The sequence below is a fragment of the Kogia breviceps genome, chromosome 3 (genome assembly GCF_026419965.1).
Source record: "Kogia breviceps isolate mKogBre1 chromosome 3, mKogBre1 haplotype 1, whole genome shotgun sequence".
NCBI classification, from domain to species: domain Eukaryota; kingdom Metazoa; phylum Chordata; class Mammalia; order Artiodactyla; family Physeteridae; genus Kogia; species Kogia breviceps.
In genome coordinates this window covers 158,847,613-158,863,320 of record NC_081312.1, presented here as the reverse complement: position 1 = coordinate 158,863,320, position 15,708 = coordinate 158,847,613, and the positions used below count along the sequence as shown (strand labels likewise).

At 48.7% G+C, this 15,708-nt stretch overlaps 1 protein-coding gene across 4 annotated transcripts in view; it reads left to right on the top strand.

Annotated features, from left to right (window-relative positions):
- Positions 1-15,708, top strand: part of DIP2C (disco interacting protein 2 homolog C) — a 371,973-nt gene that overhangs the window by 351,670 nt on the left and 4,595 nt on the right. For all 4 annotated transcript variants that reach the window (XM_059056827.2, XM_059056829.2, XM_067030168.1 and 1 more), the window contains 5 exons: positions 1,283-1,344; positions 9,561-9,618; positions 11,054-11,128; positions 12,949-13,123; positions 14,735-14,858. In XM_059056827.2, coding sequence (XP_058912810.1) covers positions 1,283-1,344; positions 9,561-9,618; positions 11,054-11,128; positions 12,949-13,123; positions 14,735-14,858 — 494 coding nt within the window. The remainder of the gene's footprint in view (positions 1-1,282; positions 1,345-9,560; positions 9,619-11,053; positions 11,129-12,948; positions 13,124-14,734; positions 14,859-15,708) is intronic.

The following is a 15,708-nucleotide window of genomic DNA, read 5'->3' as shown; positions in this document are numbered from 1 at the left end:
GCTTCTAGACCCGTGGTCAGGAGGGCTGATGGCCAGCGTGGTGTCACTTCTCAGATCTTGTCAGACGTCTTGCGTTTGTGACAAACGCTGTGCCTCCATTTATACCATCATGGGTATCATCATGGGGTCATCTCCGTTTTATTTCATTTTCCACTTCTAGTGACCTGTTTTCTGATTTGTTTGTTTTTAATTGGCCTCTTATGGTTATGTGCTTTGCATTACTCAGACCACAAACCGCTTCTCCACTCAGCGCTGGTCTGTAACACGGCTCTCCCAAGCAGTCACAGGTCAGCGAGGGCGCCGTGGCCATACGGCAGTGCAGCTCCTCCTCCAGGCTGATTGCATGTGCTTTCTCTGTGGGGAGGATTATCGGGGGGTCCAGTATGGTACAACAAAGGTGTCTTTATTTTTATCTTTTTCTTATATTTAAACGTGCCTTTGGTGTAAGATTAAGATTCTCTTGTGAAGAATTTTAGTGTAGTTCTTCAAATAAATTCTGAGAGGCTCCCTTATATTTTGGCAGATTTTTCTTAGGTTCTATCTTTTTCTACCCAAGGTATTACATTACTTTCCCAAGAAATGTATGTAGAATTTTGGTTTATAATGTAGCTTTAATGCCATGCTCTGACATGAGCAGAGATCACTGTTGAAGTCAACTCAGCATATATTTTGAAGAGATTTATGATGCCAAGATAAGGTTTCTGGACCCTGTGTTAAATAAATAGTTCAGAACACAGGGTGCTGCCCAGATGACCAGTGGTAAACACACAACCTCCCTGACTTATGTCTTGGGCAAAAATGGCCTCCCGCATTGGAGGAAAACCAAGGCACAATTAGAACTAGAAGGAACAAGGTCATTATCTTTTATCTCTTCTTCCTTAATCTGTCAGCTCATGTCACGTGTTCTGCTTCAATATCTTGAGCTCTAAAAATACACCTTTTGGGATGCATGTGGTGAAAATCTCTCAGCAAATGATGCTTCACGTCCTCAGCGACCTGCTTTTGCCAAATGCTGTCTCTGTAGTTTCAGCCTTCTTTTATTTGGCAAGATGCCCCTTTTCTTTCTAATTTTCATAAATGTGATTGACAGTCAAGCTGTGTGAAAGTCCAGTACTAATAAGATGTTCCTTTCGGAGTTCAGTTATCAGTTGAGAGGTGTGGTTTTAGTGCTTTTGGGTTTTGTTCAGACTTTGCCAGAGAAATGCTCCCTAGCCAGTAGGAAGCACAGACCCAGCTCCTCCAAGGCAAACTCGTGTTAACCTCATTGTGTCCTTGCTTGCAGGGGACCTCGGGGCCCGATCCGACCACCGTCTACGTGGACATGAGAGCTCTGAGACATGACAGGTATTGTGATTTTGTCTTCTTGGTGCCTGGCGTGCAGGGTTCCTTCTAGAAGGAGGAGGAATACAGAATCATCTGCTCCAAACAAGGTGGTTCATTGAGCGAGCTTTCACAACTCTCCACATTTTCTGCATGAGGTACCCAGTGGAGCAACCAAATTCTTGTTTTCAGTCACAAATGACAACGGTTGGCCCAGAGCCGTTGCAACCAGAGTTACTTTTTCTCACAGTCTCTGCCCCGAAGACTTGGTCCTTTACTTGAACACTCTAGTCAGGCACCATTTTGCACCTGATAAAATATCAACACTCTGCCCACATTTCTTTACATGTGTGTCATGTAAACAGTTTACAATTTGTGTCAAGGCATTTCCATGAAAAACTAAACATTTCCATGAAAAACTAAAATATAAGTCAGGTGACCTTTCTGTGCAGCTTCCTAAGCAGCCTTGAGCAAGAACGAAAAGGGGGTGTTGCTGGTGAGTGCTTGTGAGTTCACCTTGAGGGAGGGAAGGTGGAGACAAGATGAGGAATCTTTAGCAGAACATCTGCTCCCAAAGGGGTCCCTCCTGACATGCCTGAGGGGGAAGAGAGAATTCTGTCATTTTCCTATAGACTTCCTCATTGATTAGGTCATTTCTTTGGGGTAGTTGTGGAGATGCCTATTCATTGATGTTTCTATGATGTGTTAATAGTAAGCATGAACTCTAGTAGAAGGTGTCCTTTTGTAAATTACTAGAGGTGCTTGTGGACGCGTTGTGAGGGCCAGATACTGTGCTGCTATCTGCATGTCCTCATGTGGTGCCTACTGACGTGTGCTTTGTGCTCACAACACCTGGGAGAGCAGAGTGAAAGTTGTGGGTGGGAAACCAGGAGCCCCCAGCCTGGCCTGGCTGAGTGTGTTCTTCCATGGTATGAGTCCCGTGTGTGGGTGAGTGTGTCAGGGGCAGAGCTGCAGGGGCTGAGAAGGGGCCGGGTGTGCCATGCAGGCTCAGGTATCCTGGGGAATACCAGCCCCCACTCACACCAGGGTCTCCCAGCTGGGTGCTTGTGCCCCCAGCAGATGAGTTGCCATGTTGCCATGTCTGATTAGCATAATCTGGGGAGTGGTACTGCTGGCATGTGGCGGGGGTGAGGGGAGGCCAGGGATGCAACTAAACATCCTACAGTGCACAAGACAGACCCCTGCCGCACGGCAAGTGACCAGAATGGCAGCAGTGCCAAGACTAAGAAACGCTGCATTCACCTAAATACATCACACTTAGAGGTGCTTCCCGGCCCTTGTAGCCCTCATTTTAGACCCTGCTATTCACAGGGAATCACAGGATACAGCCCATCTGGTGGCAGAAAGAACCACTGGCCCACCAAGAGCACACCGGCCCACTAGAGCAGAGCTCCATCCAGAACATTTTCAAAATGCAGACACTTAGCTCTGAAGAGATTAAGTAACTGTGTTTCAGGGGCATAAATTCCAAATACAACTTTTGGGCTTTAGAAAGAAATCTACTTTACTCCCTATAAAAATTATTTGAAAAAACTTTATAACTTCAGAAGGTGAACAGCTCATCAAAGAATCGCCACTTGAGTAATATTTATGCAGTTCTGTCTGTGACCTGACCCTCAAGACACATGAAGATCAAATTTGTAAGACCATTTAGATAAAAACTGCTGATCTTTGGGGCCTAAGAGGGTAGGTTACAGTCTCAAACGGACTTACTCTCAAGAATAGTAATCAGGAAAGGACAGTTGGTCCCATTGTGTGTTACAAATCTCCTGGAGTACCAGGGATGGTTGGGAGTGGGGTTCAGGGAGTTTTCTTTCCTGGAAAAGGAAAGAAATCTAGAAACTCCTTTCTAACAGCTTTGTGACCTACCTTCTTAACTGTCTTCAGTGTGGCAAATCTTCCTATTGAGAAAAGTTGTGATTTAGGAAAAGTGAAATTGGAACCCATACAATGTGTCATGGTAAAGTAATAAAAGTCCAGTATCAGATTGATTTCACTGTTCTAGAAAGAGCCAGGAGACCTGAGTCATAGTAGGAGCTTCTTTTACTAGTCTTTTGACCTTGGGAAGTCTGTATCCTTTTAAGTGACATTTTTGTCCTAATCTGTAAAATAATCTCGTATACATACATTTCCTGACTTGGTCATTCAAAACAGAAGTAAGAGTGCTTTGTGAACTGGAAATTGCTATGCAGTCTTATGTTAGTGACACTGTCAGGAATGTCAATCGACCTTTACAATTAAGGGTGACATTGCTCAGTGTCAGAGGGACCCCACACCCATCCTGTCCAGGCCTCATGAGAAAGCCTCTGAGTCATACCCACCTCTGTCCCTGTAGCGCTCTCCAGGCTTGCATTTCACATTCTCAGCTCTGTCCTGCGTCAGAGGACAGGCATGGCTGGGAGCTGAGGGGCTGTCAGACACCAGAAACACGTGCACTGGACTTGTCCCTTCCTCGTCTTTGTCAGGGTTTGACTTAAGAAACCAAAGCAAAGTCCTGCCCTTGAACGTGGTTTTCTGCTGGCTTCTGTCCCTGGAGGCTCCCTCTTGCAGTCACAGCAGGGAGCCTTGCTCCCCGGGCTGGCTTGGTGCTGCCACACCCAGCTGCTCCAGACTGAGGTCCTGCCGCACGCCCGAGCTCATCGCCGCTCTCTCCTGCTGGGCCCCTTCTTCTGAAGGGAGCAGAAACCCAAATAGGTGTCTTACATTAAGGAATAATTACCGTGTCCCTTCCTGGAAGGCACTGTCTTCCCCCTGCTGCCCAGGGACATGGGAGACTCAGCCCAGTGCCACCCCGGATGCAGGAACTCCATGCACACTTCATCCTGGCCGCCCAGTGCATGCCGCTGGGCCCTGTCAGCTCCTCTTCCTGTGTGTCCGGGCTGGCCACTGGGCAGTCCGGCACCCCCGTCCTCTTTACCTGCTCTGTCAGGACGTGCCCACGCTGGGCTCTTGTCCATGGTTCTGAAGTGACCGGGTCCTGACAGCAGCTGTGGCGCTGCCAGCCCTCCTGTGGGGAAGGTGCTGTGGTTTCCTGATTGTGGTGCATCTCCAGAGCCAGTGGGTTACAGTGTGTGGGCAGGCACAGTCCTGGGGGGAGAGAGCCTCCCCTCCCCATGGTGCCAGCCTGGGAAGGTCTCCTACTGAGTTTCCTGTATTTTCTGTGAGTCACTCGCCCTCCCGTGTGTGCTGCCTGTGTGTGTGTAGCTCCCAGCTCTTTCAAAAGACACATCTCTGTCTCCTCCTATAAGGGGTGGTTTTCTCTTTGCTCTGTGGATATTTTCAAGTGGAGGAACGGCCACCCGTGTGGCATTTGCTGGCGGGACAGGACCACCCCTGAGTGATTCCAGCGCCCCCTTCCTGCTTGCCTGTGAATCGCTGACAGAGAGCACCGTTTCATACTGACCAGAGAAGAAATTCTTTGTTCTGTCCTTACGTTTGCCCTCCGTGCTTGCCCAGGTGTCTGCCACCACTCAGCAGCCCAGACAGGAGGCCGCAAGGAAGTTTTTAGCGGTAGGGTTTTCCACATTTCAGGTGAGATCCTCAGGTGAGATCCCGTTTGCCTGCCTTCCTCAAAGGCTTCAGCTCAGCAGGGAGGGTCAGGAGACAAGATAAACTCCTAAACTCCGAGAGCAGGGGAGGCCTGCTGGCCAGAGAGACAGAGGCCAGCCAGTGTGCGTGGCCAGCAGTCCCACTGCAGAAGGAGGACCGGGCCATGGACTCACTCCCCATGTTGGCGGGAACCTTGGGGTCTGAGAGGAGGAGAAGCACAACGTCCGGGCTCGAGTCGCAGGCCAGGGCACTTGCTCCCACTCTTGGCTCAAGTGGCCTGGTTCCATTCATGACCCCAGGTGCCCCGCTCAGAAGTCATCCCTGTCCTAGTGCCACGGCCAGAGCTCCCTGAGTGGTGGCTGTGAGTGGACAAACAGCAGAGCGTAGCTTATCCAGAAGAGCCCTCATTTTTCGCAAAGGTTTTGCCCTTCCCTGGCCGGATGGTCTGTCCTTTGTAGGACACCCAGCCTACTCGCTGGCCAGCTGCCCTGCCCATAGCAGCAGCCAGACTAGGTGGGCTGAGCCAGCCATTACCTCGGCCCCTTTCTCTTTCATTCTTTCCCTCTTTCCTCACCCCTGCTTCTGCCCACTCATAATCTTCCCAGCCAGTTTGGCCTTTTTCTTTATTGCTTTCTCCATCTGTAGCCAGTTGCCAATATCCAGACTCCACAGTTGGCCAGCCAGCACTTGGACACAGCCTTCTTCACTTAACCTAATTACTCAAATTAGCCTAATTTAGTTCAGTGTAACAGGCGCAGCCTCCTGACCCAGCAGACTATAAAAAGTTATCATTCCCAGCATTGATATTTCCTGCAAGCATTGCATCTGTCTGAAAGCTGCTACAGGTGAAGTTCCATAGATTTTTAGTGCTCTAATGGTAATTTTTAATTATAACCCACCCTAAATTAGCATAATGCTACCTGAGTCCTAGAAGAGTTTTAGTCCCTTTTAACTCTGTCTTAATGCAGCCAGTAGTTTATTTTTTTTATTTATTTATTTTTTTTTGCGGTACGCGGGCCTCTCACTGTTGTGGCCTCTCCCGTTGCGGAGCACAGGCTCCGGACACGCAGGCCCAGCGGCCATGGCTCACGGGCCCAGCCACTCCGCGGCATGTGGGATCTTCCCGGACCGGGGCACGAACCCGTGTCCCCTGCATCGGCAGGCGGATTCTCAACCACTGCGCCACCAGGGAAGCCCTGTAGTCGATTAAGTGTGCAATAGCATTATGTCTGAAAAAACAAAGTGTACATACCTTAATTTTAAAATATTTTGTTGCTTAAAAATGCTCACTGTCATCTGAGCCTTCAGTGGGTTATAATCGTTTTGCTGGTGGAGGGTCTCCCCTCAGTGTGGCTGGCTGCTGACTGAACAGGGTGGTCCTTACTGAAGGTTGGGTCAGCGCAGCTGTGGCAGTTTCTTAAAATAGGACAGCCATGAAGTTCGCTACATTAACTGACTCTTCAGGAACGATTTCTCTGTAACACGCAATGCCGATGATAGCATTTTACCCACAGCGGAACTTCTTTCAAAATTTGGATCAATCTTCTCCAACCCTGCCCCTGTTTTATCTATTAAGTTTATGCCATATTCTAAATCCTTTGTTGTCATTCCAGCAATCTTCACAGAATCTTCACCAGGGTAGATTCCATCTCAAGAAACCACTTTCTTTGCGCATCCATAAAGTAACTCTTCATCTGTCCAAGTTTTCTCATGAGATTGCAGAAATTCAGTCACATCTCAGGCTCCACTTGTAATTCTAGTTCTTTTGCTGTTTCTACCACATCTGCAGTTACTTCTTCCGCTGAAGTCTTGAACCCCTCAAAGTCGTCCAGGAGGGTTGAAATCAACTTCTTCTGAACTCCTGTTAATGTTGATATTTTGGCCTCTTCCCATGAATCATGAATATTCTTAATGGCATCTAGAATAGTACATCCTTTCCAGAAGGTTTTCAATTACCTTTGCCCAGATCCATCAGGGAAATCACTATCTATGGCAGCTATATAGTCTTATAAAATGTATTTCTTGAATAATAAGAATTAAAAGTCAAAATTAGTACTTGATCCAGGAACTGTAGAATGGATATTGTGTTAGCAGACAAGAAAACAACCTGTATCTCATTGTCCATTTCCATCAGAGCCCTTGGGTGACCAGGTGCATTGTCAATGAGCAGTAGTGTTTTGAAAGGAGTTTTTTTTCCTGAGCACATCTCAACAGTGGGCTTAAAATATTCAGTAAACCATGTTGTAACTAGATGTGCTGTCATCCAGGCTTTGTTATTCCATTTACAGAGCACAGGCAGAGTAGATTTAGCATAATTCTTACAGGCCTTAGGATTTTCAGAGTGGTAGATGACCATTGGCTCAACTTCAAGTCACCAGGTGTTGTAGCCCCTAACAAGAGTCATCCTGTCCTTTGAAGCTTTGAAGCCAGCCATTGGCCTCTCCTCTCCTATGAAAGTCCTAGATGGCATCTTCTTCCAATAGAAGGCTGTTTAATCTATGTTGAAAATCTTTTGTTGGGTGGAGCCACCTTCATGAATGACCTTAGCTAGATCTTCTGGATGTTGCTGCAGCTTCTTTATCAGCACTTGCTACTTCACCTTTACTTTTATGTAATGGAAAAGGCTTCTCTCCTTAAACCTCATGAACCAACCTCTGCTAGCTTCTAACCTTCTTCTGCAGCTTCCTCACCTCTCTTAGCCTTCATAGAATTCGAGAGAGTTAGGGCCTTGCTTTGGGTTAGGCTTTGGCTTAAGGAAATGTTGTGGCTATTTTGATCTTCTACCCAGACCACTAAAACTTTCTCCATATCAGCAATAAGGCTGTTTCATATGTTCACTTTTAATTTCCTTCAAGAACTTTTCCTTGGCACATACAGCTTGGCTAACTATATCTGGTGGTGCAAGAGGCCTAGCTTTCAGCCCATCTTAGCTTTTGACCTGCCTTCCTCACCAAGCTTAATCATTTCTACCGTTTCATTTAAAGTGAGAAGTGTGTGACTTTTCCTTGAGAAGAATGTCACTTGAACACTAAGGCCATTGTAGGGTTATTAGTTGGCCTAATTTCAGTATCATTGTGTCTCAGGGAATGAGGAGGGGGAGAAAGATGGGGAATGGCCAATCAGTGGAGCAGTCAGAACGCACAGCATTTATTAAGTTCACCATCTTATAAGGGCAAATTCGTGGCGCCCCAAAACAATTACAATAGTAACAGCAAAGATCACAGATCACCATAATAAATGCAATAGCAATAATGAAAAAGTTTGAAATATTACAAGAATTACTACCGTAATGTGACAGAGACATGAAGTGAGCAAATGCTGTTGGAAAAATGGTACTGATAGACTTGCTCGATGCAGGGTTGCCACAAACCTTCAATTTGTTTAAAAAACAAAAAAAGAACGCAGTATCTGCGAAGTGCAATAAAGCAAACAAAGAGCAATAAAAGGAGGTGTGCCCATATTCTGGAAGGCTTAAGTAGTGTAAGATCTAGGTGGTTTTTCTACTTTTGTCTGCAGCAACACGAGACACCACACCAAAGGCTAGCTGGAAGGCAGGGCATCCTTCGCCTGGAAGTAAGAGCTTTTCAGCTGCTTTTCAGAGGCCTGCAGCCCGCCCCAGGATGCCTGCCAGCACGGGAGCCCTACCCACACCCCTTTCTGTCGGGACCTTGTCTGTCTGCCCTCCTCCTGCTCATGTTGTCATCCGCGCCCTGGACCCTCACTCTGGGTGACCGGAGCAGAACCTGCGAAGGAGCCCCACCAAGCTGTGACTCTCAGGGTCCTTCCTTCATTGCCCATCCCCCTACAGCAATACTTATCAGTTATGGGGGCAGATCTGTGCTGATACAAAGAACGGGTCACGCTGGTGAATTTGACGATCCCGCGTTCCCTGGCCGCATCCTCCTGCTGACGCCCTCCATGTTCTGCAGTCAAGCATCCCAGCAGGTTCCCCTTCACTCCGTTTTCCTTAAATAAAAGTTGCCTGTTGATGAATGATCAGCATCACAGTCTCAAAGTAACATGGAAAGGTGTAAAACCAGTCATAGAATAGTTAAAATAACACAGCTGGGAAGGACTTAAGGAGCTCAGGTTGTGACTGGCACCAAGGTCCTCCACAGTTTTACGATTAAATCACCAGTGAATAGTTTTTAAATGGAAAAGAGCTTCTTTTCTAAAAGGAGCTTTTGCTGTCTGAACTGGCCGGTCCTCTCTAGTGCACCTGTTTGAGGAGGTGGGTTCTGTGCTGCTGTGTCTGAGGCCCAGCCTGTGGTCTGCAGGGGCAGGGCCTTGAGTGTTTCAGGACCAGGCATTGCTGTCACAAGGGTGGCAGCTCTTTGAGGAATGCAGTTTAATCCTTATCCTTTCCCTTTTCTGCAAGTGCTACGTCGAACCCCGGTTACTTTAAATGCAGAATCGTTCCCAGTCATTTTTCGGGTTGGTAGGTGGGACTGCATCTCCATTCTCCGTGGCCTGTGTGGTGGCCCTCGCTGTTTCCTCTCTACTATCGACTGCTTTTTCTTTGACTTCTAGACTATCTTTGAGTTGGGTAATGCTCATCAGCAGAGTTAATGTTCCCCATCAAACTGCCAGGCATTGACCAAGTGCTGGACGTGGAGCAAGGGAACCACTGGTACCGAAAACATAGTAACACCTTCTGTTTCTCTTTGTAGAGTCCGTTTAGTAGAAAGAGGATCTCCTCATAGTTTGCCCCTGATGGAATCAGGAAAAGTAAGTATTGAAGGAAGGCGTATGCATGTCCATATAAACACGAGTCTCAGTTTATGGGCTTTGAAAATTCAAGAAATAGATGGTAGATTTTTTTTTTTTTTTCAAAAAAGTTTTCTTGAATGTAGTATATCAGGACTGGTTTTGGCCATGAGCACAGAAACTCAAAATGACAGTGTTTTAAATGAGTTAGGTTTTTTTCTCACGTAGAAGAAACCACCAGGGACCGTGGCATCTTATGTCTTGGCCTCCCCTCCCAAGGGTGCCTCAGGGTCTAGAGTGGTTTTTCTAGCTCCAGCCTTCCTTTGCACATTCCAACCAGAGGAGGAGAAGCAGAAAAAGGAGGAGGCAAAAGGTGCAGACTGTAAGGACAGCTCCTCAGCTGCCTCACTCACACTTAAGTATCACTGGGCATTGTCACCCACAGCTGAAAGGCAGGTTGGCAGCACTACATGAGTTTTGAATGTCTACGGGCCTGGCTCACAATTGGGGCTTGTTTACTGTGGAACTGGACAAAGAATGTTTATCAGGGGACAGCTAGTCGTTCCTGCAATGGTGGCTATCTTGTTTATAGAACTAAAATGCAAGAAACATATTTAAACCTATTTGAGGACTTTTTTTTTTCTTTTTTGGCCCCAATCGTCAGATCTCTTCTCCATTTAACATAATTCTAAAAGCATATTGTTTTTGGACCTTTTACAGTCTGTGTCTACATGACTGCCCGTTAGAATTCTTGGTACTAAGTTGGCTCTAAGGTGGGACACAGCGCTATCCACCCACCCAAGTTGGTCTGGCGGGCCGTTCGTCAGACGTGTTCCAGGAGCGTTCACGGACAGATGTGTTGCCTTATCTCAACCACACAGTGTCAATTAGCTGAACTGAGACGGGTTCTGTTCTAAATTTCCAGAATCAGCTTTTGCTTCATTACGTGGTTTCAGTGGAATGTGGAGCATTTCTGAGCTAAACGTCCATTAAGAAGGAAGTGCTTCATATCGACATTGTACTAGAAGATGTTTACCAGCAGGAAAAGTGGGCGGTGTGGTAGAGGAGAGGGGCAGAGCTGCAGGCGCGGTGTCCTCATGGCTCGGCAGACGCATGAGTGGTGACGGCCGTGTCTTCTGGACACTACAAAGCAGCTCCACTAAATCCTATTTTGCAAACATTGAGCCTGTTAAATTATATCATTTACCATATTTTGTTCAAATTCTTAATTTTAGGATCACTTTAACACAGGCTCTGTCACTGTAATAATTACAATGAAATGTAATTGTTTTGCTGTAATTATGTAATGCTGTGGTATATAATTTTGATTTAAAGCCATTCACTTTCTAAACCATTTTAATCAGGAAAATAGGCACATGGCATGAAAGCAAGGTCAAGGTTGATTGTGCAGTATCTACCTGTCTGTCCGCTGATGAGACTCTTCTTTCCAACATAGATACTTCCAGGGGTTCGGATCATAATTGCCAATCCAGAAACAAAAGGACCATTGGGAGACTCACACCTGGGTGAGGTGAGTTCTGGGGACTCACACCTGGGTGAGGTGAGGTACAGGGTGTCCATGAAAGTTCAGGATTACAAAGTAGGGTTTCCTTAAGGGAGTATCATAGATTCTCTTCCAAAAGTTTAGAAAAGAGGAAACTTCATGTGAGTGGACTGAGTTTCCTTGTTTCCCAGCCCTTGGTTTGTCTTCCACGTGCCTGCTGCCTTCCCAGCAGGGAAGTCCTTCATCAGGAACACGATGGAGAACGTGCAGAGGGAATCTTGCCAAGCCCAGAATCATAACAGCACCAACAATCGTGGCAGGCGGGCCGGGGACACGACAGGTGTTTATCTGGGTCAGAAAGTCACTTCCGCTCCCTTGTGTTGACGACGCACCTGGCCAGTGACTTCCCGCCCGCCCCCTCATCCTGCGCGCTGCTGGCTGCATGGGGCTGCAGGAGACCCTTCCTGGGCTGTCTTCCCCGCAGCTTGCCCTGCTCGGCCGGCCAGGTGTGCCCGCCTCTGCCTTACACTGTCCTTCTCTCTCCCTGATGGACTTGTTTCTTCTGACATGTCTGCCTCCCCTCCCCACCCCACCCCCGTTTTCCTCTCCAAAGCCAAGCCCACAGTGACCCTGTCCTGCCCTCTAGGACCCTCTTGCAGTGCTGCCCACTGTTCAGTCAGCTTCCCCCCTTCCTCTGACCCGTTCCGGCCGCGCAGAAAAGGCTGCCACAGCTGGCACCCGACCAGCACACCAGCCCCGCCACTCTCCTGGAGTGGTGCCCTGGGCACACGTGTGTACCTCATAAAGGGTGAATAGTGATGAGGTGTGAGTCCTAACCACTGCTCACTCCCCAAACCCTTTTTCTTCTTGGGCGGTTTTTTGGCCCCTCACTCATCTGTCTCTATGTGAAGATCAGAACTAGTCTGTGAGCTGCGCTATATTTTAGGAATTTCCTTTAAATATACGTCTGGGAATGAAATTGGGATGTAGCACCCGCCATCTCAGGCACCACTAGAGATGGTCCCGGCGGGTGCTGTCCTCACAGCGGGCGGCCTTGCTTGGAGCTGAGCGGGTGCGCTGGGCGGAGGGGCAGGGACCACCACACCCTGATGTTCTACTGGGAACGTGTCTTAACAGAGATGGTTTTCCTTCCCCACGCTCAATGGGGTGCCCTCCATCTCTGGGCTGCTTCCTCTTTGCTCAGCAGGCGTGACTGAGGGCTGCTGGCTAGACCCCGGCTCCTCCGGGCCTCTTCTGTGCAGACTTGATGGGCTCCTCTGCCTTGTCCCTGGCTCTGCTCAGCCCACGTGGTTGGCACCATGTCAGCAGGTCTTTCTTTCCCATTTCCACACTCAGGCACTTTTGTCCCCCATTTTTTGATGTTACAGTGCCTTTCCCTCCTAAAGTTTGTTTTGTGTTGTTTTATTACAATATAATATTCCCAAAAGTATGCAAACCAAGTGAAAGGGAAAGTAAATCACAAAGCTTTGTAACATTTTTCCAGCTTGCTTTTTAGAAACAGTCGGTACATTTGAATAAATACAAGGAAACTCATACAACCTCGTTCATTTGATGTTTATTTCAAAAGCCCCCAATCCATCTGCTTTAATAGAATTCTCAACAGATGATGGCTTGGTTGTTTGCTCAGCCATGAGCTTGTTGTCATGCCTTCATTTCAGTAAACTTTGTGGCATCTGTGTCTCCCCAGAAACTGGAATCGTCTTGTTTTTGCAGGGCAAGGACAGTTTCAATAGCACGGAATATAATCTATTGAATTGTAAAAGTAGCTTCTACCCTGGAGATCATCTCAAGTTAACTTATCCAGTTATATTTTGCTTCCTTAACAGATCTGGGTTCACAGTGCCCACAATGCCAGTGGTTATTTCACTATTTATGGGGATGAATCCCTCCAGTCAGATCACTTCAACTCAAGATTAAGTTTTGGAGACACACAGACCGTCTGGGCACGAACAGGCTATTTGGGGTTCCTGCGGAGAACTGAACTCACTGATGCAAACGGAGGTGAGAGTCCCAACAGGCGGCACAAAAGTCCTCAGACCCTGGAAACCCGTCTGGGGTCTGGGATCCCAATCCCGGGAGAATGTGCGTGCGTGCATGCATGCTTGCTGCAAGCCAGCCTGAAAACAGCCGAGGGTGAGAGAGCGCCAGCTCAGGGCAAGTGCATCCAGCAGTGGAAGCTGCATGTCACGTGCTCTGTGCTCCCATGTGAGCCAGGAACACATTTTAAACCAGGGGCAAGAGCCAGGTGCCGTGTTGTCCACAAGTGCCTATAAGTGCAGCTCACAGACTTGTCGCCAATCCTGGAGCCTCCAGCCCAGCCCAGGCCCTCCTGAAGCCCTGCTGCTCTCTTCCAGGGCAGGAGATGCTGGCCTCGGGTGCTCTGCATTTCTGCACCTGTCCAGCAGGCCTGGTGCTGCAAGGTGCCCGAGGGGAGCAGCAGCTCTGAGGGGCTGGCACTGGGCGTGGGTGTTACGCAGAACTAACGCGTTAAGAGCCTGCCTGCTCTTCAGGTCTTTGCTGATGCTGGAATCCTTTCTCCACTCTTTATTTCACTAAAAACAGAGACAGGACTTGGGTATTACATAGAGATGGGGCCTGAGCTTTCTTGGTGAGATCCTGTCAGACTCAAAGCCAGAAGTCAGCGAGCCTTTCTGACCCACCTGTCTGATGGGAGCTGAGCCAACCTGGCTGAACCAGCATGAATTTAGGGGAAAAGTACAATATATTTTGGTGTTGCATTTTCAATTTGGGAAAATCGTAGACTGTTTTACTTGAGGGTGCTATCTGGGGTTCCTTGAAGAACTAAGCTTATCAACACCCAGACCTCCCAGGAGGCAGGGCAGGTCCCATCCTGCGGAGCCCAGGGGCTGGGACAGTAGGATACCCTACGGCAGCTATGATTAGAAGCCAGCAAGTAACTGCCTCCATCTCATCTGACTTAACCTGAAAAAGATTTATTTTCTGGTATTTTATATGTCAGTCACTTCTCTCAAACTCACCGTGATACATTTACTAGTCTAAAGATTAAAGATGTCTCCTTGTTTTCAAGGAAAGATGGACAGACTGCATGTTGTCATTATCCCAAGGTTTGCACAGCTGATGAGAATAAATTTAACAATTACACGAGCTAAGGAAATTTTTGTTCGAGAACATTCTCAGAAACTATGCTTCCTCTTCCCGCTCAGACGTGCAGTAATAAGAGAGTTAAGAGCTTATGTGCTGGCACCAGAGGGAACTGGGCATAAGTTGGGCTGTGCTGGGTCCTCACCATGTGACTCCAGGGAGCAGGTCTGCTGGCCCGTGTCCCAGCGGTGCTGATGCTGCTGAGGGCTGTGTGATAATGCACTTGACGGCGTGTGGAGGCTACTCCTGTGGGATGAGGGGAGGGACATGCAGACGTGCGGCCAGCGCTGAGCTAGGCAGCACTTCCGCCTGTACCTTTTCCCTGAAAGCCTCAGGCTGCAGAGTTTCCCTGGTAGAAGGGAGACAGCATCCCTTGCTCAGTGATCTTTTCTTTGCATCTCTTTTGCATTCCGGGGTAGTCTTTTTTATTTTTTAAGCGACTTGAGCGGCATTACGGTGAAGTTCACACGATTTCCATTCCCTGTACAGAGCGCCACGACGCCCTCTACGTGGTGGGGGCCCTAGATGAGGCCATGGAGCTGCGCGGCATGAGGTATCACCCAATAGACATCGAGACCTCCGTCATCAGAGCCCACAAAAGTGTCACGGAATGGTGAGGAGGGGGCAGCAGCCCGAGGGCACGGGGTCCGGGGTGGAGTCAGCTTTCCAGGGTGAATCTGAACCTCTCAGGAGCACTCCTAGTGCAGAGTTGTTGCTTTTCCCGAGAGTGACATACAGACGGCGGGGCGGTGTTTCCAGGGAACCGTTTATTTGGGTTTTTTTGTTAAGGAAGGCGTGATGTAGGGGAAATAGACTGTCCGCGGAAGCCTACACGCAGCATGCCTGTGGGGAGACCTTAGGCTCCAGGAGAGGCCGCGTTTGCCAGCGTCACTGGGTTGTCAGTGACAAGTCACCCACCCCAGCCACCCTTGGGGCTGAGGGGCCTTGCAGGCCATGCTTCTCCCTGGCCGTTTGGTTGGCTGTGACGTGTGAGTGTGCCCAGATTACCTCCTGGCCTGGGGGCTGCAGTGCTGCCCCTTTACGTGGCATTTGAGAGTGAAAAGTGGCTTCAGCACCACTGGCTGCAGGTCTGCTCATTCCCTCAGTCCCTGAACTGGCAGAGGCCTGATGGAGCTGGTCTGGAAGCTCAGGGCAGGAGCACCAGGGGAGGCTTGTTCCAAAACCTCTCGGGAGCAGTTTTCTCGGCAGGTGGGTTGGTCTGAGATTGTCAGCTGCCTCATGTTAGCTGGCGCAGGCTGGTGTCCTTGGCCACGCACTGCACTGCACAGAGGTCTTGGCAGACAGAAGAGTCGGGTGGACGGGAGCGCCTCATCCCCACTTGGTGCCGCGTTTCAGGGTGAGCAGTGACGGAGCCCGTCTGAAGCACAAGCCCTCCGCCTGCCAAAGCTGCCTGTCCACTCGTGTGTCGAGGAGGGCAGAAACCCCAGAAAGGTATCAGCCCA